General features: G+C 45.9%; 1 protein-coding gene and 1 long non-coding RNA gene across 10 annotated transcripts in view; one reads left to right on the forward strand and one right to left on the reverse strand.

Moving 5' to 3' along the window:
• strbp (spermatid perinuclear RNA binding protein) overlaps positions 1 to 15,100 on the forward strand; it is a 71,725-nt gene extending 56,625 nt beyond the window's left edge. For 3 of the 9 annotated variants that reach the window (XM_030353767.1, XM_030353770.1, XM_030353766.1), the window contains exons 13-19: positions 1,505 to 1,713; positions 2,959 to 3,111; positions 3,603 to 3,737; positions 4,684 to 4,824; positions 5,853 to 6,036; positions 6,932 to 6,985; positions 12,797 to 15,100. In XM_030353767.1, the coding sequence (XP_030209627.1) occupies positions 1,505 to 1,713; positions 2,959 to 3,111; positions 3,603 to 3,737; positions 4,684 to 4,824; positions 5,853 to 6,036; positions 6,932 to 6,985; positions 12,797 to 12,891 (971 nt within the window). In that variant the 3' untranslated portion in view covers positions 12,892 to 15,100. Of the gene's footprint in view, positions 1 to 1,504; positions 1,714 to 2,958; positions 3,112 to 3,602; positions 3,738 to 4,683; positions 4,825 to 5,852; positions 6,037 to 6,931; positions 6,986 to 10,161; positions 10,769 to 12,796 lie in introns of those variants that run through there. The other 6 variants (XM_030353768.1, XM_030353771.1, XM_030353772.1 and 3 more) reach the window with 6 other exon arrangements.
• A 5,114-nt stretch (positions 15,101 to 20,214) lies between these two features.
• On the reverse strand, positions 20,215 to 23,000 carry LOC115541539 (uncharacterized). The gene is made up of 2 exons (XR_003976377.1): positions 22,628 to 23,000; positions 20,215 to 20,420 (listed from the first exon to the last, which is right to left on the reverse strand). It is a non-coding gene; the product is annotated as an uncharacterized LOC115541539 (long non-coding RNA).
• Between the last annotated feature and the right edge of the window lie 914 nt (positions 23,001 to 23,914).

Below are 23,914 nucleotides of genomic sequence, written 5' to 3' on the forward strand. Positions count from 1 at the left end.
TGATATTTATTATGTGACAGCCATTTATTGAAAGTAGAAAGTCACCTAAAATCGTCAAAGTGTCTAGTTGAGGAAGATGCATGGGCTGTTTTAGCAGATGGTGATTAAATTCTCCCTGCTTCACGCAGAAAGGGTTAGTTTAGTTTAGTTTAGTTTAGTTAATTCATGCTAAGGTGCCGGACAATACAAGAGCACAAACATAATACATACATCCAACACGCATTAACAACAACAGAGATGGCAGCATGAAAAGGCGATCCCTAAGAAGCAAGAAATGCTTGTAGCGGGGACCTGTGACCCCCCCCCCCCACACACACACACACACACACACACACACACACACACACACACACACACACACACACACACACACACACACCCCCCCACACACTCACATCCATAGCCTCATCCCAGGCACACACTTCCACAGAGAACACGACACATACATCTCGCAGACACACTGACAACCAGGTTGTTGGAGTTATTAAGGGATGTGTGGAATGCACAGAAATGTATCTATATATTCATAGGGTTATATAAGGTGAATAGAATATGTATTTGATAGACATATGCAGCATGGGGGCAGCATAGTGTCATTTTAAAGGGGCTCAACACCCAGCCCAAAGGTTCAGGGTTCGATCCCCAACGCCTGAAGTCTACATGCCTACAATCATCCCTGCTCCTCCATGACGTGTTCCTAAAAAAAGCGTCCTGCCTTGAACACAAGTGTCGACTAAATGACTCTTTGGGCATACTGAGTAGCAATAAGCTAATAACTAAATGTTCTACTCTGTGACCTTATGGTGGACTGACTCAGGCGATGTCAACATGATCTAGAATCGAGCCTGTTATGAGTTGTTTCAGACGGACAGGTTTGTGTAAATTAAAGGCGTTATGAGGCTCATAATGCAGGTAGCTCCAGCCTGGTGTCCCTGGGCGAGTCTCATTGTTGTTCTCTCTATCTCGCTCCTATGGGGGCTCCTCTCCTCATCCCCCCCGAGGCAGATCAATGCCATCGACCCCTCGTCTTTTAGTAAACCATCCACACTGCCGTCTGCACCGCTCTTCCCCTGCTGGGAGGAGACGCGGCGAGCGCAAACGTTCTGCCGTTGACCAATCAGCGCAGTGATTGGTCAATGGCAAGCCAATAGAAACCGAGTGAGAGGAGGTTCTGGGGAAAGGATGTTTTGGCCCCCGTTGACCTTAAAAGGGCCTCTCGTGGTCTTCCTATGAACGAGCGTAGTTCTTCTGACTGGGAACGTTATGCAGTTTGTCCGCCTGTGAACGTTCTCAGAGGAGTTTCAACTGCAATGTTGTGTCTCTGTTTGTGCACAAGCCGACCCGGTGAATGCCGTGCCATCTTTCAGCCGAGGGAGAGAAATTCCCTGATTTGCTAACCATTCCTACTTTGTTGAGAAAGAGTAGCATGGTTAAATATTTCTCCCCCTCCATCGCTCCCTCCATCCCTCTCCCTCCCTCCCCCCTCCCGCCCTCCCCTCTTCAGTCCTGGACAGCAAGGCCGTAGAGTCCAACCAGCCCATGAACGCCCTGATGCGTCTGAACCAGATCCGGCCGGGGCTGCAGTACCGCCTGCTGTCCCAGTCGGGCCCGGTCCACGCGCCGCTCTTCACCATGTCGGTGGACCTGGACGGCACCGTGCACCAGGCCGCAGGCTCCTCCAAGAAGACCGCCAAGCTGCACGTCGCCGTCAAGGTAGTGTGGGCGTGGGTGGGTGGATGGCTGTGTGTGTGTGTGGGGGTGTGTGTGTTGGGCGGGAGTGTGTGGGGCTGGGGGAGTCGGGGAAGTATTTTCATATATGCCCTGTAAAGCCCATTAACTGTGATTAAGGGATATGCTAATTACTTGACATTAAGTCTTTGTGGTAGGGGGAGTGTGTGTGTCTTTTACTCCCAGCCGAAGGGTTCTGGGATTGATACCCCGGATGTCCGCAGCCTAACCTGTAGACGCCTCATAACTAAATCAGCTGAAAGAATTCACTGCTTTATATGAAACCAGTAGATGAATCTATAAATAAATCTGTCACTTCATTCATTATATGCACTGCCCACCATTTTCTTTATCCATTTATTTAGATTTAATAAAATGAATAAAGATGGTTTGAATGTGTGTGTGTGTGCGCGTATGTTCGTGCATGAAGTGATGGAGGTGGGCAAAGCCATGTAATCCCAAAACGCCTGTGAACAGAGGGGCTCACCGGAGCACAGAGCCAACATAATCCCCCCTCGCCCAATTCCTATAAAAGGCTTTCTCCCTTTCTCTTATTCTCTTTCTCTTCTTCCACCTTTTATTTTCTCTCTCTGTCCCTCATTTCTGGGTTTCTTGCCTTTATTCCCCTGTCTTCCCTCTCTTTCTCTCTGTTTATCGCATTGACTCAAAATGTTCCCGTTTTGAAGTGTCTGCTTCATTGGGCGTCACATATTCATCCTCTTAGGACCCAAGGCTCGGTCATCCCTGTCAAGCCCGGCTCTCGGCCGTTTACTTCGGCGGCCATTTAGCGTCCAGCGGTGGAGCCGGCCTCCCAATGAGGCTGTGAACAATCAGACGATCGATGTCGGAGCAACTACTCTAACAAGCTCCGCACCGCCGGGTTTCCCCCCAAAACAACAGAGACACGAGTGTTGAGCAGCTGTACGAATCGGAAAGCAAGGCAAAAAACAAGGGAAACAAGGGTTACTATTGTTGTAATCAAGTACTTGACAGAGGACTCGATGAGTGAGGGGCTGATTAATCAGGTTTTAAAGAGCCACACACTCCTGAAACATGAGCTAACGTTAGAAGATGTGCGCACAGACGTGGTGCCGTAGCCGTGGGCCCTACATTGTCCATCTGTCCATCTGTAGAGGCATATGGTCACCCCGGTGGCAGCCTCACTGAGCCCTAGAATGGGGCGTAAACACTAGCCAGGACGGCACTAAAACCGTTCCCCCTCTCTCCCAGGTGCTGCAGGCCATGGGCTACCCCACGGGCTTCGACTCGGACCTCGACCCCATGAGTTCGGACGAGAGGTCGGACGGCGAGGGCAAGAGCGAGACGACGGCCAACGCCGGCAGCCAACCGACGCACTCCTCGGACAGCTCCAACACGCTGGAGGTGGGTGGCGCTCTATCCAGGATATCACGTCCAGAGCAGCAGAGACGCAAAGGTTCCTGGGTCTTCTGAGCTTGTGACTCAAAACCACATACATTATCTGTGTTTTAAGACAGAGTTAACACAGTCATTGGATTTGTATTATTATTATTATTATTATTATTATTATTATTATTATTATTATTATTATTGTTATGACATGCATTAGTGTATTTAATATATAACATACTTGCTCTTGGTCATTTAGAAAAAAAACGTAGGTGGAATGTAGTTTGATTCTTTGTGAGGTAATTGGTCTGTGCAGCCAAAAACCTGACCTAAACCCCCGCAACGACACTGTAGGCTGGCCAAACTAGCTGAGCTTTTAGCTAAAATTGTTAAACTAAACAGGCTAGTGAAACATCCTAGCAGGCTAGCTGAACCCCCAAGCAGGCTAGCTGAACACGCTAGTTTGCTAGCTCCGTTTGGGTCCTGATGAGAGTGTTCCCCCGCAGGTGAGGACACAGGGCCCCATCCTGACGGCCAGCGGGAAGAACCCCGTGATGGAGCTGAACGAGAAGAGACGCGGCCTGAAGTACGAGCTCATCTCAGAGAGCGGGGGCAGCCACGACAAGCGCTTTGTGATGGAGGTCAGAGGGCAACACACACACACACACACACACACACACACACACACACACACACACACACACACACACACACACACACACACACACACACACACACACACACACACACACACACACACACACACACACACACACACTATCCACTATAAGAGCTTTGTGACGGAGGTCACAGTTCATCACGCACACATTTCCAGAAGAGGCCCCCAGACGTGAACAAAGGCAGCCCGTTTAATAAAACTACAAATTGAAGGACATTAAAAAGCTATTACACACAAGACATATAACTCACACACCAACACACCAATAAAAACGCACACGCGTGCGGGCACACACACACACACACACACGCACATAAGGCGAGGAGGTCTAAACAAAGGGCTAAATCAGAGGTCTGGGGTGATCTGGTCTCTCGCTGGGAGCGGTGTGTCCTCCTCATCCACGCCTCACTGCTCTGTTGCTCTGCTGATTGATTAGACGGCCTGGCTGACAGTAGGGTGCCGCTAAACAAGCTGTCTTGTTCGTCCCGGCTGAGTGACTGACTGGCTAACGGGCTGGCTGCCTGGGCTGGGTGGGGCCGGCTGATCTCTGGTTGAATATCAAACGGAGAAGGTTCCAGAAGACGTGTATGTTTGTGTGTGTGTGTGGGTGTGGCGGGATTGAACGGAGCCGTCATGCAAAAATAATCAGCTCATCCTTTATGTCTGCGTGCTCAATGAAGAACGACAATTAGCGGGAGTAATTCAACACGCTAATCAGGAACGCGGCTCCTATTCACACTTGTTTTTTTTGGCTGGATGTACAATGTTTTGTTTGTTTGGTGTGCCATTAAGAATAGATTAGGCATATCACAAGATCAATAAAAGCCGTGTGTGTGTGTGTGTGTGTGTGTGTGTGTGTGTGTGTGTGTGTGTGTGTGTGTGTGTGTGTGTGTGTGTGTTTCTCCCAGGTGGAGGTGGATGGACAGAAGTTCCGCGGGGCGGGGCCCAACAAGAAAGTGGCTAAGGCGAGCGCTGCCTTGGCCGCCCTGGAGAAGCTCTTCTCCGGTCCCAACGCCGCCGCGAACAAGAAGAAAAAGCCCCTACCTCAGGTAGACCGTCTCACACACACACACACATACTCACAAGTTCATGATACATCCTACTGTAACCACAGAGAACAACAACAACGTTTACCTAAACCAATTGAATAATTCATAGGAAAATGTTATCGTGATTGTTCTGTTGTTTTTCCCCCCCACATCGCGGGAAAAAATAAACGATGTGTTTCGACCTCGTCACAAAAAACCTGAATACGGATCACTCGGTATTCCCACTGATGCTTTGCTGCAGTGCAACAAACCAAATGAGTTTGAATGAATCATCCCGGTTGATTTATCACCCCGGCTCCACCGCTACGTCCACCATCCTCCATCTGGAGTACGGACTCACCCCCCCCCCCCCCCCCCCCCCCCCCCCCCTTGAGTCGGGGGGGTAGGAAGAAAGAGTGGTTTACTTTTGAGAGGAGGGGGGGGGGTCTCATTCATTCATTCTCCCAGAGCAAACGCACCAATTGCTTCACTTAAGTCCTTCTTTTACAAACCACAGCTATATTCCTCCTGCAGCCTTTGGTTTTTTTTTTTTTTTCGCCAAGATGTGATCAATGGGTGATCAATGGCCCCTCTGTGTTTAACAAGCGGCCCAAAGCCGAACCACTCCTCGTTATCTCCACACGTCGTCGGGCGACTCCGCCACTCCACTCCGTCGTTGATCAATGTGGGACCGGCCCCGTGGCACCGCCACGCTTGCGGCCCCTGTTTGACCCCGGACGCGCCGAGTGACAACACACACACACACACACACACACACACACACACACGTGTCTTTGTTTGTGTTGGAGGTCCGAGACGCCGCGTGTGCCTCCCCCCCCCCCCCCTGCAAATGTGTACACGCGTCTTTACCACGTGCCTGTGGGAGCCCTTTAAGCTGTGTTTATACAAGTGTCTCTCTCTCTCTCTCTCTCTCTCTCTCTTTCTCTCTTTCACTGTGTCTGCGTGTGCCTTGATGTGTCTGCGTGTGTGTGTGTGTGTCTTGATTTGTGTGTGTGTCTTGATTTGTGTGTGTGTGTGTGTGTGTTTAGCAGACCAAAGGAGCGCTGGCGGCGGCCTCGGCGGTCGCGGCCCAGGTGGCGCGGGGCCGAGGGAGGACGGCGCTGGCGAGGGGGGCCTTCGTCAGCGCCGCCGCCGCGCCCGGATACGTCACGCCAGGTAGTCCGCCCGTCTGGACGGCCTCGGGCTGGAACCCCAATGCCCGCAGTCTACACAGTAGGCACCCCCCCTTCAGCAAGATGCCACTCTCACGCTGTGTGTGTGTGTGTGTGTGTGTGTGTGTGTGTGTGTGTGTGTGTGTGTGTGTGTGTGTGTGTGTGTGTGTGTGTGTGTGTGTGTGTGTGTGTGTGTGTGTGTGTGTGAGAAAGTAAAAGTATGTTTAATCATTAAAGGGCTCATGTCATGCCACCAGGTGTGGTTGTGATTAGTTGGTACAAGCCGTTTGGCACAGGGAAGGAATGATTTTCATAGTTGCATCACAAGTGGGCATGTCCAACTTGATGTACGCTGGATAGATCAGTCTACCAGCCTACCAAGTGCACTGTAGCAAACGTTGCTCACCGATCGTTCATGGAACAAATCCACTTGTGAAATCATTCCTTCCCTGTGGCAAACGGCTTGTACAAGCGAATCACACCCACACCTGGTGGCATGACAGGAGCCCTTTAAAGCACCGGGCCGATGGAAGGAGTTTGTGTGTATACCTTGTGTGGGTGTGAGCACGCCATGTATGTGTTGTGCACAGGTTTGCTGTATATTCCTGTGTTAATGAGAATGCTGCACACACATACGCACACTTCCAATCCTTTTTCTGACGTGAAACCTACAATTACACATTAATGACACACATTAAGGATGTGTGTGTTAGTCTACTCTCTTTTTGATGGTGATGACGGCGTCAGCTAAACATGTAAATAAACAGATTAAAAGTATGAGACGCATTGCAGTAGGGGGCCGAGTTTCGACTCGATTTCGCGATGTCATTTAATCCAAAGGAAACCTGCGTTTGTTTGACTGTGAGGCTGAGCCCACCCACAATAGAGCGGATCTCCCCCTCTGTGTGGCCAGCCACATTGTGTTCCTGAAGCCTCTCTCCGTCTCCCGTTAACAGGCTTTGGCGCGCCGTACGGCTACACTCCTGCTGCTGCTGCAGCTCCCGCCTATGGTGAGCTAACACACCGCTAACACACACAATATGGTCCGTCTCTCCGTCTCTGTCCGTCTCCGTGTCTCTGTCCTCGCCTCTTTCTGTCTCTCCTTTCTCTGTTTGTCTCTCTCTGCCTCTTTCCCTCTCGGTCTCTCTTTAATCTCTGTGTCTCTGTTTCTGTCACTCTCTTGCTCACTCTCTCTGTGTAGCTCACTCTCTCTCTCTCTGTCATCCCTACCTCTCTCTCCCTGCTCTGTGATTGCTGCCCTCAGCCCCACATTACACTCCTAACCCGCGCTGGAGGGGAGAGCTGAACCACACGAACCACACGGTTCAGTGTGGAGATTAAAACATCCACACGACCCTGTGTTGCTGTCTCGGGGCAAAACGGTCTAATTGTTCATTAGGCCCAACCACATCGTTAGCTTCCTTCCCTCCTATTGGTCGTCATAACCGCTTCATTAATTTTGTCTTGCTTCTTCTTCATGTCTTTCACCTCCTTTAACTATGCTGTTTCCGGCCCTTCAAATCTCCTTCTAATGTCTCCGTCTAATTGGGTCTCTTGTTTAAACCAATCAACACGGGATAACGAAACCTGGGCGGGTTTCATCAGAGGCGGGTCTTGCGTTACTTGTGCTGATTATTCCTTCAATCACCTACATCCGCTGGTGGATCATGTTTCTCTGCGATCGCCGCACTGACCCCGGCGGCACCGCGACTAACTCCTGCTCTGACTGCAGAAATAGAAGGGAGATCCCCCAGATACTGTAGAATCGAGTTGAGGCTGCCTGCTGCCGTCCTGCTGCATTACAGGATATGAGGGGCAGGACAAAAGGTTGGAAGGATGGGATTTGATTGGCCACCACCGCCTAAGGCACTCACAGCCGGGATCCCTTCAGAATCACTGACACAATGACCAAGAAGTTACTTTAGAGGAAATGCGCTAACAAAGTACATCCCATGAGCTCCATCTATGTAACCTCCATACCTCTACAGCGATAGGGGTTGCTTTTAATGCGGCCGCCCTGGTACAAACATTGCTTGCTTGCGCCAGTAAACGTTGCCAGGCCCGCTTTTGTGGACGGTGGTCTAACGGTCTGGGTGGTGGCTCGCTCTCACGCGGCTCTACCTGATCCTTAAGGGGGCGAGGCGCTCCACAAGGCCGGCCCTGTGCGCAGCCCCCGGGGTAATTGAGTGTGTGCAGTGCGGAGTGGTGGCGTACGTCAGCCCAGGCGTTGTGAGTAATTGCCCGTAGCTGACAGCCAGGTCCCTGTGCGCTCGGCACTCGCCGACACAACGCAGCGTGTTGTGACTCCAGCAGCCTTCAGGTCGAAGTCAGTGTTGTCCGACACACATTTCACCTCCCCTTAACAGACGTAGCCCTGTTTGACGTGTGTGTCTGTGTGTTTGGGGTGGTTGTGCTTGGGTGTGGGGGTGTGAGGTAGTGTGACGGTGTGTGCATGTGACTCGTGGAGGCCCGTGTCCCACGACCACAGAGGTTGTGAATGGCTCCAATGTGCCCGGAGAGGTGATAATGAGCCCCGGGACTCATGCTGAGCAGCCCCCCCCCCCCCGGGAGCCCTCTGGTGGGCTGGAGGAGCGGCTCAGGGTCCAGTGGTGGAGGAGATGGAGGAGGTGGAGGAGCAGCTCGGTGTGTTTGAGAGGTGGAGGAGATGCTCAGTGTGGTTAGAGGTGGAGGAGGTGCTCAGTGTGGTTAGAGGTGGAGGAGATGCTCAGTGTGTTTAGAGGTGGAGGAGATGCTCAGTGTGTTTAGAGGTGGAGGAGATGCTCAGTGTGGTTAGAGGTGGAGGAGATGCTCAGTGTGGTTAGAGGTGGAGGAGATGCTCAGTGTGTTTAGAGGTGGAGGAGATGCACAGTGTGGTTAGAGGTGGAGATGCAACTCTATGTTTAAAGGTGGAGGAGGTGGGGTAGGTGCTGTGCTATAGGGGGTGCAGAGGGTCATCACAGTGTCAATTCAGTCCAGGAGCGGGTGGAGGTGGCGGGGGTTCTTCAGCCCGGGTAGAGGAGGTAGAGGTGTGCAGTTGTAGCGTTGGTTCTCTCGGTCCCACCTCTCAGAAGGGGGGCTGCTCTGACATAAAGCTGCTGTTATTCCGGTGGCTTTAAAGACTCAATGAGGCCCATTCAGCATTTCGTCGAACGACTTCACAGCTTCAGCGTTATTATTTTAGATTAAGATACGGCAAATAACTGCGCTGACCCCGTGTTGAACAGAGCTCTTGTTCTTGATGTTTGACGGTGGGAAATAGTTTTTTTTGGTCGCACTATATTGTCGCCAACACAACGGCAAAACTTTAACCCTGAACGATGCTCCGTGTTACTTTTCACCTACAAGCCTGACTTTGGTTCCAAATTGCTTTTTCTCTTTCTATTCCTCCACACACCAAATATATTTAGACCCAAAATCCAGGGGAGATTGGAGACGTGGGCGGCTTGTATTAATCGACCCTCATAACTCATAATAAAGTGAAAAACTTTGGTCTTTGAGCAACATGTGGTGACCTTGTTGAGTGAACCTCACGCTTGGCACACATGCAGAATATAATCCAGGAATAAATGGGACTGGAGTTGGTGCATGGTACTCACCATGAGGGCCTCGCTGCTGCTTTCTGTCTCTGGAGACCCACTTTAACACGTCCGGAGCCGACCGGGCCCCTTATACAGCTGACTGGGGGGGCCCCCCGGTTAACACTTCTCTCTAATCGTTTCACCACCTTTTAATACAACCTCCTCCTGTCCCTACTTGTCCAACTTTGAGTCTCAAAAACACACTCTCTCACACTCTCTCACACATGCACTCTCTCACACTCACACTCGCAAACCTATCACACACACACAAACGTAAACAGCCTCACACACACAATCACCACTCTCACACACACACAATCACGCACACTATCAAAAACATCCCACACATCCCGTATCAGACACACACACACACACACACACACACACACACACACACACACACACACACACACACACACACACACACACACACACACACACACACACACACACACACACACACACACACACACACACACACACACACACACACACACAACACTCCCCTATCACAAGTGAGTGTAAATTGTGGAGGAGGAGCCTGCCAGGTCATGTGATGCAGGTGGACTCACACACTAGCGCTGTGCTCTTCTCATGTCTCCCTCCAGGTTTGCCCAAGAGAATGCTTCTGTTACCGGTCATGAAAATGCCCGCCTACCCCTACCCCGCCCACTACCACTTCTTTTAGCGCCCGGGGGGAGGGTGGGAGGGAGGGACACACTGATCCACAAACCAAACGCACCTAGACCTGTTTAGCTTTTCTAGTCTCAATGTTATTTTTCCTACGATTTCTATGGGGGACATTTGAGTCAAACTTTAGCAAACGATTTGTAAAAGTGGTTTTAAGTACTCTTTTCTTTTGTTCTATGTTCTGTTTATTTTTTTTTAATTTCCAAAAACTTCTGATTGAGAAAAAAATACTGCAGGTTTAACTTTTTAAGATAAAAAAACTTGAAGGATTTGTACTGTGAATTGTTACCTCATTCTGTGAGTCTAAATTATAAATATATATTTGAACTTTTTGTTTATTTGTTGTGCTTATGCTTCGTTGGGAAGAGGTTAGCCCTGAGAAACGACACACACATACATGCAAACATACACACACACCAACACACACACCCTTGTACAAATCTGTGTGAGTTGTGTGAAGAATGTATAGGTTTAAATGACACAATGTGGAAAAAAATAAATAAAGTATCTCTTATAAAACGGTAACACTGCCTGGTGTGTATATGCCCTCACTTGGTAACAAATACTATTGGACCACTGCTTTGGTTTCAAAATAATATACATTTTCCTGTCACTCTTTAGTGGAGAAGGGCAGGCCGGTTTGTTCTCCTCTCTCCTGTAGAGAAGTCAACATGTACGAAGGTACCGAGTCCGTCTGTCCGTCCGTCGCTCCTCCCTCGTGTTGTAATAAAAACACAATGACCTCAGGAAGGAGCACTCCAGGAAAGACCTGGAACATTCCACTTCCTCTCCACTGCCATTGCTTTATCGTAGTGGCCTTTTTTTCCGTCTGCTGCGTTGGATTCAGAGAGTCCATCTGTGGATCAGATTCCACCAATGATCTTCTACTTTGAGCGTCAATGTTTAAAGGGCACAACATGACAAGCCCTACCTTTTAGTACTTGACCATATGGAAAGGTTAATTAATTTTGCTTAATGCAGTACTGTAGTACAGTAGTAATGCAGGCTAATGAGCACTAGTGTATAGCATTAGTATAGGATTTCGGTTTCGGGTTAGTTTAACTTTCACCCTGTTCAATAAAGTATTTATTAATGCCTTTGTTTGCATCAACAGCATTTGTAACTGTTAATTAACTGTCATTTAACGCTTATTACTGCATTAAATTATTTAAAATGAATTGTTAATTAATGTACCCTTATTGTAAAGAGTAACGTTTGGAAGTTATGAACAGCTACAGCCAATATCCTGCATTGTTGCAAAGATTAAAACTAACTGCATTATTCCATATTAAAAACGTAATGAATGAGAAATGCAATTATTTCCTGCTAGTTTCAAGTGATGAGGTTGAACACAGAACCAACCGTTTTTTTCCGTTATATCCAAATGACCCTTTAACTAAGACAAATGAATGGTTGAGAAATAATCATAACACAAATAACCACGTACTGGTCAATACAAAGCATTATTCAAAGGTGAGCGCTGTGGCTAATCAGGAGTACCAAGGTTCCTGCTGACGTCTCCATGGTTACGGCTATGAGGCTCACCCATTGGTTTGTTCTGAGTTATCCAATGGTTAAGATCCATAATATTCCATTAATAAATGTAGATGTGTGTGTGTGTGTTTGTGTGACCTTACAGCTGTTACTCATCTGTTTGCCTTTTTTTTTATTATTTTCCCTCATACTATATTTCAGTCGCAAATAGTTTGAATGATTTAAGAATCTTGGTGCCACTGCTGTTGTAAAGAGTATTTAAACCAAATCTTTCAGATGAGATGTTAGACCTAGAGACTGGACCCTAAAGATCCTATGACACGCATCACTGGAGTAGGGGGCTAAGCCCGGTGTCTCACTCATCACTAGAGTAGGGGGCTAACCCCGGTGTCTCACTCATCACTAGAGTAGGGGGCTAACCCCGGTGTCTCACTCATCACTAGGGTATGGGGCTAACCCTGGTGTCTCACTCATCACTAGAGTAGGGGGCTAACCCCGGTGTCTCACTCATCACTAGGGTAGGGGGCTAACCCCGGTGTCGTGTCCATTGTACTAACATGGCCCCCTAACCCTCCCCTTGTCTCTGTCTATCATTACGTTCCTCACCTCTCGGCTGTGAGGGCCAGGGTGGGGTGAGCATTGTGATGCATACTGGCAACCAAGCCTCACTCGGCGGGTGCTACGCTAGTCTGAACTCTGGCCAGAATGCGACAGTAGGGTGACAGCCCCCAACAATTGCCCCAAAAAATGATTCGTGATAAGAAAAGTAGTAAATATGTTCAAGAAATATCTGACAAGAGGAGAACAGCCGGAAATTTCCTTTGAGCAGTTCTTATGGTTGACACATTAACGCGCCAAATAACATTCACAGTCAAATGTCGTCTGTAGGCTACTGACTGGAGCAGTTTCACGTGGCCATACAATTATTCATAGATGACCATCTTCAACTCTAATGACTTCTGATTCCTCTGTCTTTCTCTTCCTTATCTGGTTGTCTCTCTCTCTGCCCATTTTTCTCTCTCTGTCTCTCTCTCTCTCTCTCTCTCTTTTTGGCTCCAGGTGGTCTTTTCATCGACAACCCCTTCTACCAGCCGCGGACCCTCGCCCCCTTCATCATCCACCTGGGACCCCAGGACCTCTTCTCTGACTTCTAGAGGCACTGGGAAATGATGCTGCTGCTACTCCCAGCGGATGACTCTCTCTCTCTCTCTCTCTCTCTGTCTCTCTCTGTCTCTGTCTCTGTCTCTGTCTCTGCTTCTGTCTCTCTCTCTCTCTCTGGCCATGGCAACAGGACCGCTGCTCAATGCCATCCTCCTGTTTTCCCTTTCTCTTTTTTTGGGGGGCATCTGGCTGAAGAGTCACGGAGATCCAGACGGTCTGGCTTTATTTAGTTCAGTCCTCTGGCAACGGCTCTGCCGAAGCCCGAGTCTGTCTGACCTGCCCGCCGACACGCCCCCTCTCCTCGCCTCCTCTCCTTCCTTCCTTCCTGGTCTGGACGAAAAGCGGGTAGACGAGGAGGAGCAGGAGGAAGAGGAGGAGGAAGAGGAGATGGACTCGATAGGAGTGGAAAAAAAATAAAAAAGCAATAGTTTGGATTTTATGACACGAATGTTCAGCTGCATCTATTTAAACCGGGCTGAACCCTTTGTTGGGTGTTATATTATATAAACATAGTATAATATATTATAGCAATACACGTGAAAACTCTTGTCTGCTTGGAGCTTACTTACTTGAGATGAGGATGATGATGATGCTGATGAAGATGTGAATGTCCGACAGCGTTTTCCAACACGACAGCAGCATTGCAATAGCTCATATTGATTGTATGTGTGTGTACGTGTGGCTGTAACATGACATGATATATACAATTATATTGTATGGTGTATGTTTCTATAACAATGTGTCGATGATGATGTTCCTTTTATTGTTATAATGTATTTATGTAAATATGCCATCAAATATAATTGGTATAAATTATTTTAGAAGTAAGTGAAATGTAACTAATATCACAGTATAGCGAAAAATATTTCTTCCAATTTTATATACACTGAGCAATGGAATTCTAGTCCTAGGAGATGCAATATTATCTTTCATATTATTATGATATGAGTGTTGTTCTAGTATAGTGACGCTTCCTTCCTTCCTTCCTTTCCTCGCTCCACTTCCTCCTTTACTCCCTATCTCCTTTCCTGTGTCTTTGATATCTTCTGAGCCCTTTGTAAGTGTCCTCTCTCTCCTGCCCGGAGCCTTTTCTGACCATCCAGAACCAGAGGTGCTCAACTTTTGAACCCACCAAGCCCCTCTCACGTCTCTCTCTTATCTCAACCCCTCTCTCTCTCTCTCTCGGAAAGCACATTTTCTATCGCCTCCTTACTGGCAGGGAATGATGTGACACTTTGTAGTGTGTGTGTTTGTGTGTGTGTGTATACACTACGATATATATCTTCTGTTCACTAAAACAAATCTCATCTCAACCTCATCTCCCATCCTGCTCCGCATTTTTCGGCGCGAACCAAAAGCACAGTTGTTGTTTGTGAGGTTTCTTTGAATTGTATGTTGCTGGTTTGTTGGTTTGTCTTTGTTTTTCACTCTTGTTTTCAACCCCCTGGTTCTCTTTCCCCCTCAGCGGGACGTCTGTTTGTACAACATGGCTGCTGTGTTTGCCTCTGACTATGCTGGAAGTTAATGCTAATGTTAGCGAACAGCAGAGGCAAACTACAGGACGCTACGGTGTCTACTTGGAACCGGGATATACAACACCGTTATTTACCAGCTTTCGCCCCCTTTCTGTGTATTTTAACAGCCCCAGGAATTGTATACTTAACTAAATAGGGTAGGATTATCCGCTGAGGTTATCAGCAACGTTATGACTGCCCGACAGAGCACAAAAACTGGACTTGTACAATGGCTTAAACTGCGTATCTCTTGCCCCAGCATAATCCGTCCAACACGATTCTCTCGACACATTTTATTGTAGGAAAATGTTTAAATAAAGAAGTAGGCGTAGTGTTTGACCTTTTGTTAATAGGCTATACCTTCTAATTGTTAACATATTGTTGGGTTTGTTCCGTGACCGCGTTTGTGATGATGTCGTGGGATGCCACAATTGTTTTTGTTTTGTTATGTTTTTTTAACAGTTGCTTCAAAGGAGAAGGCCTGCTATAGCGTCACTGTACTTCTTGCAATGTGTGCAGAAATACAGTGAGATACAGTGTCTGTCTCGTATTCATGTCAGCATCTAGAACTGAAGAGCCAGTACTGTCATTGAGCAATCCTTTTTTTTTTACAGTGCATCACAGGAAAAAAATTACAGGGTGTCTCGGATCATAAGGCAATATTAAATGTCGAGCTATGAAAGTTGGAGATTTGCTTTCCCTTTTTTGAGATTGTGTTTGAAGCAATGTCCTCAATGTGTAAATGCACATCAAGCCTACTGTACACACCCAAATGTGTGTGTGAGTGTACATTGTCGGCATACACATACTCAGCCTTTTTTATGTGTGTTCATTACTTTTTAACAGCGTTGTCGAGGTTTTGCCCGTCTTAAGCCACTTGGATTATTTTGGGAAGCCTAGCTCACAGAACGGCCTTTAATGGCGATTTGTTATTGTCTATTAACAGAGAGAAAATCACAATGTGCTGCAGAAGGTTTTGCATTTTCCTCTTGTCATCCCACTTGATTCAGTGGCTAATCCCTGGTGCTTCTGAACAAGAACGTCCGAATCGAGCAAAGAAAATAGGAAATCTCACAGTTGCGGATGAAAGATTTTAAATAATTGTGTGTTGCAGGGATTGCCCCAACTGCTGTGCCCCAACTCCACAGCAGAATTTGCTAGTTTCCTGGGTTATTAAAATACAGATGTGTTTTTTTGTATCCTTTCTCTTTCTCTCACTCTCATTTTGTACAATTCCTCTATTTCTCTATCCCTTTCTCTCTCCCTACCTGTCTGTCTGTCTGTCTCTCTCTCTCTCTCTCTCTCTCTCTCTCTCTCTCTCTCTCTCTCTCTCTCTCTCTCTCTCTCTCTCTCTCTCTCTCTCTCTCTCTCTCTCTCTCTCTCTCTCTCTCTCTCTCTCTCTCTCTCTCTCTCTCTCTCTCTCTCTCTCTCTCTCTCTCTCTCTCTCTCTCTCTCTCTCTCTCTCTCTCTCTCTCATGCCTTGGAGAGCTGCCTTTTGACCCTGTACTCTCCAGTAAGGATTGGAGAATCCATTAGAGACACAACATCTGGCCTGAGAGGGTGTGTGTGTGTGTGTGTGTGTGTGTATGGACGGTAGTGCCGCATAATGATCATTACTATTTCTTATGGCTGCTCCGATTCCCCCTCTCTTGGTAACCTTAGCAGGTTAGCTGGGTGGAAGAGAGGAACGCTCATATTTACATATACATATGTGTGTAAATATTTATAGGCATATGTATATATTTATATGTACAATGCATATGTATATAAATATATATACACACATACTTGCATAGTTCAACGTACAATGTACTCCAACATTGCTAATAGATATGAAAGTGAGACATTTACAGATGATATGATTTATACCCAGTACATACGCTTTTTTATTTTTGAAAGCATCTCTATACTCCAGCCAACCACCAGCCAGAAAACCATTACAGAAGTACTGCTACCAATAGGAACACGTGAACACTGAACAATTTTTTATTTATTAAATAATGCCTGCATGGTTCTCAGTAGCGAAGGGAAATTGTTAAAGAAAAAAAATAGAATGGGGGAATTCTAAGCTTGTAAGCTCGCAATTATATGACACATGAAAACTATTATTCCGGCAGAAGGCATGGCGTTTGAAGTCCTTCAAGCTAAAGTCTCTTCTACTTTGACCACGACAATAAGGAATTAAAGCCTTCATATGTGTTTTTAAATAGATTGGAGAAAAGTAGATGCTTTTACTGTAAACCAAGGACTGCAGGGGCTGCGCTGAATTATCATTGTACTCTTCTGTATTCCTTTTTCCTCCTTACTTTCTAAGCATTTTGCGATGAATAGCTTTTGGCTGAGGGCTGGGGATGCTAGACTTGTACCAGCTGGTTGGCTCATTTCAGGAGAGCCGCTGTTTGTACACAACGGTTTTGGGAGCGAGGAGCATTTTGCCTCCTTGGTGCTGCCGCTGAACCCTACTGAGATGTCTGTAGCAACGGACCCTTTTCTACTGATATAGCCCATACCGTGGACAGACCCGCAGTCACGTCCCGTGCTGCCGCAAGCATGTATGAAGAACAATGTACTGCTTCACACTGTATATACGTTATAATATAAAATACTATTTAAGGAAGAAGCACAAAGCAAACACAGAGAAGCAATACTGAGACAGAACCTTCTCAGGGGTTACCTGACACCACACACACGCGAGCACACAAACAAACACACACACACACACTCACGCACACACACACTCACACAGACGATCCAACCAGAACCTTCCCTTGCACCTATCGTAGTAGCATAGCACTTTGGCACAGCGTAAAAGTCACCATGCTATGTTTTCATCAACACATGATTGTAACGATCTCGTCACATGGTTTGTGTTTAATAACATTCAGTGGGATTTGACTGCAAGATGCGTCTCCCATCACAACTGAGAACCCTGGTGCCTAGCAACTGAGTCTTCTGTAGCAGTCTCACCTTCGCTCTCCACATGCTACTGTTTTGGCTAGAATCACAAGAGGTAGATGTTTATATTCTGTGTTTAATAAGCAGAGCGAAACACTGCACTGCAGATCTATGGTCAAGATTACTGAAATGGGGACGTCTATCCAAACCGACTATTGTGAGTGTGTCTGAAAGATGTTTCAGCAGCCGTGTTTAGATTTAAGTGGTCTGCTGTTGTGGTTTTGATCGGCGTATCGGTGCCTCCTCAATGTCAACGATAACCCAAAGACAAAATGGCCGACCTTTGTTTTTGTTGCACAGATGTGACATTCCCTTGCCGCTGCCAGCCCAACCGAAAATAGTCATTAAAGTATTACCAATAATAAGTAATTCACTGTTGTAAGGTTATATTTATACTATTATATTATCCTCTGAACTATGTGTTCATTTATTTCTCGAACAAATTGGAACTTGAAGGGCCTGGAACGGTGTATCAGGGTGTGAATCTCTCTCTTTAATAAGTCTTGTTCCCAGGGACAGCAAAAGAGAGAGAGAGAAAGAGAGAGTGTGTCATCCAAGTCGCTTAGGTCTGGTGGGAGAGAGCACCGAGTTGCAGAAAGCTTGGGTAGCCATTTTGAAGCTTTGCAGAGCGGCAGAAATAGATCTGGGATCAGGTTTCAGCTGCGGAGGCAGAGTTTATCAGACGAACTGCTGAACAGATCATTTTGTGTGTGTGTGTGTGTGTGTTTGTGTGTGTGTGTGTGTGTGTGTGTGTGTGTGTGTGTGTGTGTTGGGTTGGGTGCGCGATTCAGATTTTGCTGGCTGGCACAAATGTGGTCCATTTCTATCTGTATGGAAATGGAGACGGTCTCCCGTCGATACAGGGCACGCGCACGCTGGTCACGCACACGTCAAGGTACGGTTTCATCGGGGGAATCGATCAGTGTCTCTGGTTCATCCGGCATTGGTTCACCCAGTCCTATGATATCCTCTGATAAGTGACTACAGTGTTTTGGTTTTGAATGTACACTATTGTTCTAGTGATTTTAGAGTAGAATGTATTTACTCATAGAGTAAACTGGCTTTTTTTGTGAAAGACACATATAAAGAATATATATATGAATACATGCATATATACATCTATATCTACTTGTTCGTATGTGAATCTTTTATTTTTTTTGCTGCCCTGGCAAGAACATTTTATGTTTATTTTTTTACTTTGACTGTTCTCCCAAGTGATGTCTTAAGAGTGCTTTGGATTTCTGTGTTTCATTTTGTTTGTATATAAATAAAGTTATTTATTTTGATTTTACTCAAAATGAGTTTCAACCAGAGTCAGGTTTTCGTGTGCTCATTCATATGCGTTATTGGACTTTAAAATGATCAATGATATGAATATCCATGAAGTTATTTCATTCAGATAGCGGTGCTGTAGGTCATGACAGATTACAGAGAAATCGTTATTATTAAAACTGCACTGGCTAAGAGGCAGATGAGACAAATTTGAGAATGGTCATTTTAACTATCTGTAATATTTATTATTATTAAAAAGAATTCACGGTGGTATTGCTCCATGGTTTGTCCCAGTTATTGGCTTTATTGCTCTGCTTGACGAAGTGTCAAATAAAACAAGGAAAGGAGGATTGACATCGTTCTCCTGAGAATGATTTTGTTCAAACAAAGTTTCATTTGGTTTCAAAGTGGCAATCTCTAAGATCTGAAATGATGTTCATTTTAATAAAAGTATCTTCAGGTTCTGCCGAAGGAGGTAACACAATGGGGGTTCCGCCTGCGGCCCACTGATCAAAGCTCTTGCATTTTCAGTGTTATGAACGTTACAATCTGGGGGTCGCGGGCGACATCCTCGCAATGCATTCAAATCACAGGCCGCGCACTCAGCCGAGCGGTTTCCATTTCTCAGTGGTGTTTGTTGGGGGCACAATTCCGCTCACTAGTTTGCATTGTTGCGAAATGGTTTTATTCACCAGAAGTAACCTTCAAAGAGAACGAAAAAGATCTTCGAGATTACCAACCTAACCTCACACTGAATCAGAAGAAGACCCACAACGCACTCTACCTCTTTTCAGACCAGTACACTGGAAAATCAAACATAACCCATGAAAACAGATGGAGAATGAAAATGTTATTCACATGAATTCTATACCCAGGCTCACAATCTAGATAACAAGCTGGGGTGCCAAACAAACCCAAATAGGCCTGGAGAAGCAAATGGTTTAGCTGGGTGGCGTGTCAGTCACTTTTATCGGGGTCAGCGCTGCTTCTGGTTGACTCAGAGTATCATGTGACATCTCCAACAGTCAACACCAGCCCCCTGAGCTCCCCGGCCTTTCATCCACCTGCCAGGACCTCTGCACCATGTGTGCGTGTCATCTCGCAAGTCCTGGAAGCAACCGGGAGAAACGCAGGAAGGGGAGGGAGAAAAGCGTGGAGAGGGGAGACGTCGAGAAAAGGGAAGGGGGAGGGAGGGGAGGGGGGGGAGGGAGGGGAGGGGGGGGGGCGATGACAGTTGCTCCTAACAAATTAGTCCCGCTCCGCGAATCTCATCAGTTCGCTTCCAATCCGTCCGTCCACTTATGGAAGCCGTCACATACTTGTACAGCTCTCACTTTACACGGGAACTGTTGTTTGCTTTAGCTTTATATATATATATATATATATATATATATATATATATATATATATATATATATATATCTCCATGTACGACTCAGTCCCATGTGGTTGTCTAATTCTAATTTCTAAATCAGTGTGAGATTACCGTTTGAAATGAAAGCATGCTTTGGTTCATATTGAATCATTTTGATGAGGAGCATCAGAATCAAAAGAGAATAAAAACACCAACACAACTTAAGACTTAGAAGGCTGTTAATAATTGACAGCGTAGCCTTTGGTGGCAGTGGCTGTGATGAAGGTAAACAGAACTCGATCGCCTCACTATCTCCTATTCCTGTCCAATCTTCTCACTGGATCGGTCTGGATCAGCGTTACTGTATCCAGCCTGACAAAGCCACTCTGTAGAGACTCTTTCCTCCTCCATATCCGAGAGAACCAGCCTGGAGACAGGAAGCAGATTGTAAAGACGTTGGCTCAGAATTAAATATGTGATTTATGTTGGCCTACGTACACTTAGATTGTGATTATGTAAATAAGGTGTTGGATTCCCCTTTTCTCCCTTTACAACCAATAACCACACTTTTTTTGTAAGATGACAAAAAATATATATTGCGCATGAAAGTTCATATTGGTGTGACTACAAGTATTCTCTCAATTGGTCCAAATGGTTGTAACATTTGCAGAAACATGCGCCATAGCCACTGAATGATTCATGGGACTTGAGAGTGGAAAGGTAGATTAAGAAAAATGAAAACAAATATAACTATAAATTAAACTACGATACAGGTTGACTGACTACTACGTCTCAAACACCACCTGTTAAACGGTAACATCATTCACACAATCCGGCCACAACATCCTACAACGCAAACCCATGTCCGCAGCCATAACTCAACCACATGATCCCTCTCCATCTCCCCACAAACCAACCTAAAGCCTCCCCTCCAGGTTATCAGGGGTCTCATACATCAGCACCATGGCTGGAATATCATCTCCGCAACTGTCACTAAGACCAGGCGGGGGGCAGCTGAGTGTGCTCCTAGCAGGAACTAAACCGTATAAACCAGATAAGAGGCCATGAAAGCAGACTCCCTCTCCATAATGTAATACCAGCAGCATACATCACTTAAAGAGCTGCTGATTAGCACTGGCACTGCAGACTAAAACACGGCGAACAAAGCTTGGACCGATTCACAGCTAAGTGGGCCTACAGTAGATAGAAGTGGCAGTGCATTCTGGCACCGTAGACATCCAAAGCCAGATATAATGGAGCCTCATGCGCACCATCTGTGTTAATGTGAGGATAAATGTATGCACTAAGTGAGACTCCTGATATGAACTCCTGTTACCTCACGGGTATATATATCATAGCTTAATTCACATGTGCATAGTACTGACAGTATTTGCATTTGCTATTGCTCAAAAATGCTGTCAGTTCTATATTGAGCCAGTGACTAATGACAGACACAAAAAACGGTGTGTATGATGCACATTCACAAGGACAGGAGGAGGGAGGGGGTATCTCTGAGCTCAGGTTCACCCTGGACCTCATATCGGTGACCCGCAAGGCCGCCCGCTGACCAAATAACATCCTCACGTCAGCATTTCCTTGCCACGCAGGCAAATGCCCCCCCTGAGTCTGTAGCTGTCTGCTGGTCGTATTTATAGCGGCGGATGGGGAGCGCCAGAAGAAACAGGGTTGGCGTGGAAGGCAGAACTCTTGGATTGCGTAATGCTGGTGCTCGTTACCGCCAGTTCCTGACGTGTAACGGGTTTCCAACATCTCCATTTCAGTCATCGCCCGAGGTGTTCATTTTATGGGAGTTGTAAACGCTCCAAATGATATAACAATGTCGCCTCGGACACACACACACACTCGTCGCTCATTCAGGGCTGCCAACTCTCACGCGCTGAGCGTGAGTGTCACTCAAACGACCTTCACGCGCGCTCACGCCACACCTCCTATTTATCGCTCAAATTACTCGCTATTTCGCTTGTACGTGGACATGTTTTAAATAATATACCCTCGTATATAATCATACGATTCTCTTTTACATCTGACAGCGACCTTAATACACAGACAGAGAGTAATAAAGCGCACTGAGCTCGGCCACCACTCACACCGTAGGAGCTGCTGTCATGCTATCTACACTTAAAAAGAAAGTGAAGTTGCGCGTCTACATTGTGATTTACGGTAAAGCACTTGAGCGCCCACAGGCTTGAAGTCTTCATGGTGCAATCAAGAAAAATGAAAAATCGAATCAAATAGTTTCTAGAAACTATTTTGGTTCAACATGTCCCCAGGAACCAGGTGAATCAGAAGTCTTTGAAATTTAGATATGAATTCCTGCATTGTTTTGTTAGAGTCTAAGTGGTTCAGTGGTAAGACCTGCTGATTAAGATACCAGGGTTCAAGTCCTACTGATGATGGATGTTTTTTAAACAAAAAATCATTGTGTGACTATAATGTAAAGTATTACTTCCAGTCATCAACTAATCTCCAGCTCTGTGACACAGTGGAGAGATCACTATCAGCATGGACATTAAAGAGTTTTTTATGCATAACAATGTTGTGTGAATGTATAGTGTCAAATCTACAGATTCAGGGGTTGTACATGAGCATATTCTTCCCTTCCCCAATCCTCACCTCATTTTATTTCTGTCTTGGATCAACAGTAGAAAAACGGGGGCAACTTTGGAGGGAGTCAACTCTACTGCTTCTCATTCCTCTCTTGCTCCTTTCTTTGTATTACTCTCTCTCTCTCTCGCTGGCTCTGTCTCTCTCCCTTTTTCTCCGAAGATGACGAGAATGAAGAGAAAGGGTCGGAAGGAACCTCAATCAGTACCTCTACTGAGGTCACAGTCCCCCCTGGTGTTACATATCCTTTGGAATAACTTTATTGGCCCAGTGGAATGCAACAGGGACCTGAGCCGGATTAGCTAACCGCTGTTTGTTGATCCTGGTTACCACAGAGAATCTCGTTGTGACCCCATGGATATACTGCGAGTTAGTAAGTGGATGTCTGGAGATACTTTGCTCTTATACACACACACACACACACAGACACACACACACACACACACACACACACACACACACACACACACACACACACACACACACACACACACACACACACACACACACACACACACAAATATTTATATATATAATACAGACCTGTGTGTGTGTGTGTGTGTGTGTGTGTGTGTGTGTGTGTGTGTGTGTGTGTGTGTGTGTGTGTGTGTGTGTGTGTGTGTGTGTGTGTGTGTGTGTGTGTAAGAGCAAAGTATCTCCATCCGGAAAACCACTATTTGCTGGAAAATACAATTTTATATATATTTTTTATATTAGCCTATATAGAAATACATGCATATTCAGGCTGAATTTCAAAGCTAATTATTTATAAATACAGCAGTTAAATCAGCACAGATGTTACTAGGGACATGTTGAACAAGAATATGGTGAAGGTCATAGAAAACAATTTGACCTGATTATTTGATGGATTTTAGATATCTGCCTATTATAGCAATGGATGCATGCATACATATTGATTTAAGTATGTATTAACAAATAAAAAAAAATGGACCCATTCTCAATCAGTATATATGTATACATGAATATATATATATATATATATATATATATATACACACATACATGCATATACACATGTATATATATTTATATATACATTTTTATATTCATACATGTGTATATGTAAATATATACTGTATGTATAGACATGTGTATATATATGTGTATATGTAAATATGTATGTATATAAATGGTGTATGTATATGTGTGTATACATACAGCGCCCTCCATAATTATTGGCACCCCTGGTTAAGATGTGTTCTTTAGCTTCTAATAAATTCATTTTGTAAATAATATAGGACCACAATGAAAGAAAGTGTGAAATCAAGCCTTTAA

The sequence above is a fragment of the Gadus morhua genome, chromosome 4 (assembly GCF_902167405.1).
Source record: "Gadus morhua chromosome 4, gadMor3.0, whole genome shotgun sequence".
In the NCBI taxonomy this organism is placed as follows: Eukaryota; Metazoa; Chordata; class Actinopteri; order Gadiformes; family Gadidae; genus Gadus; species Gadus morhua.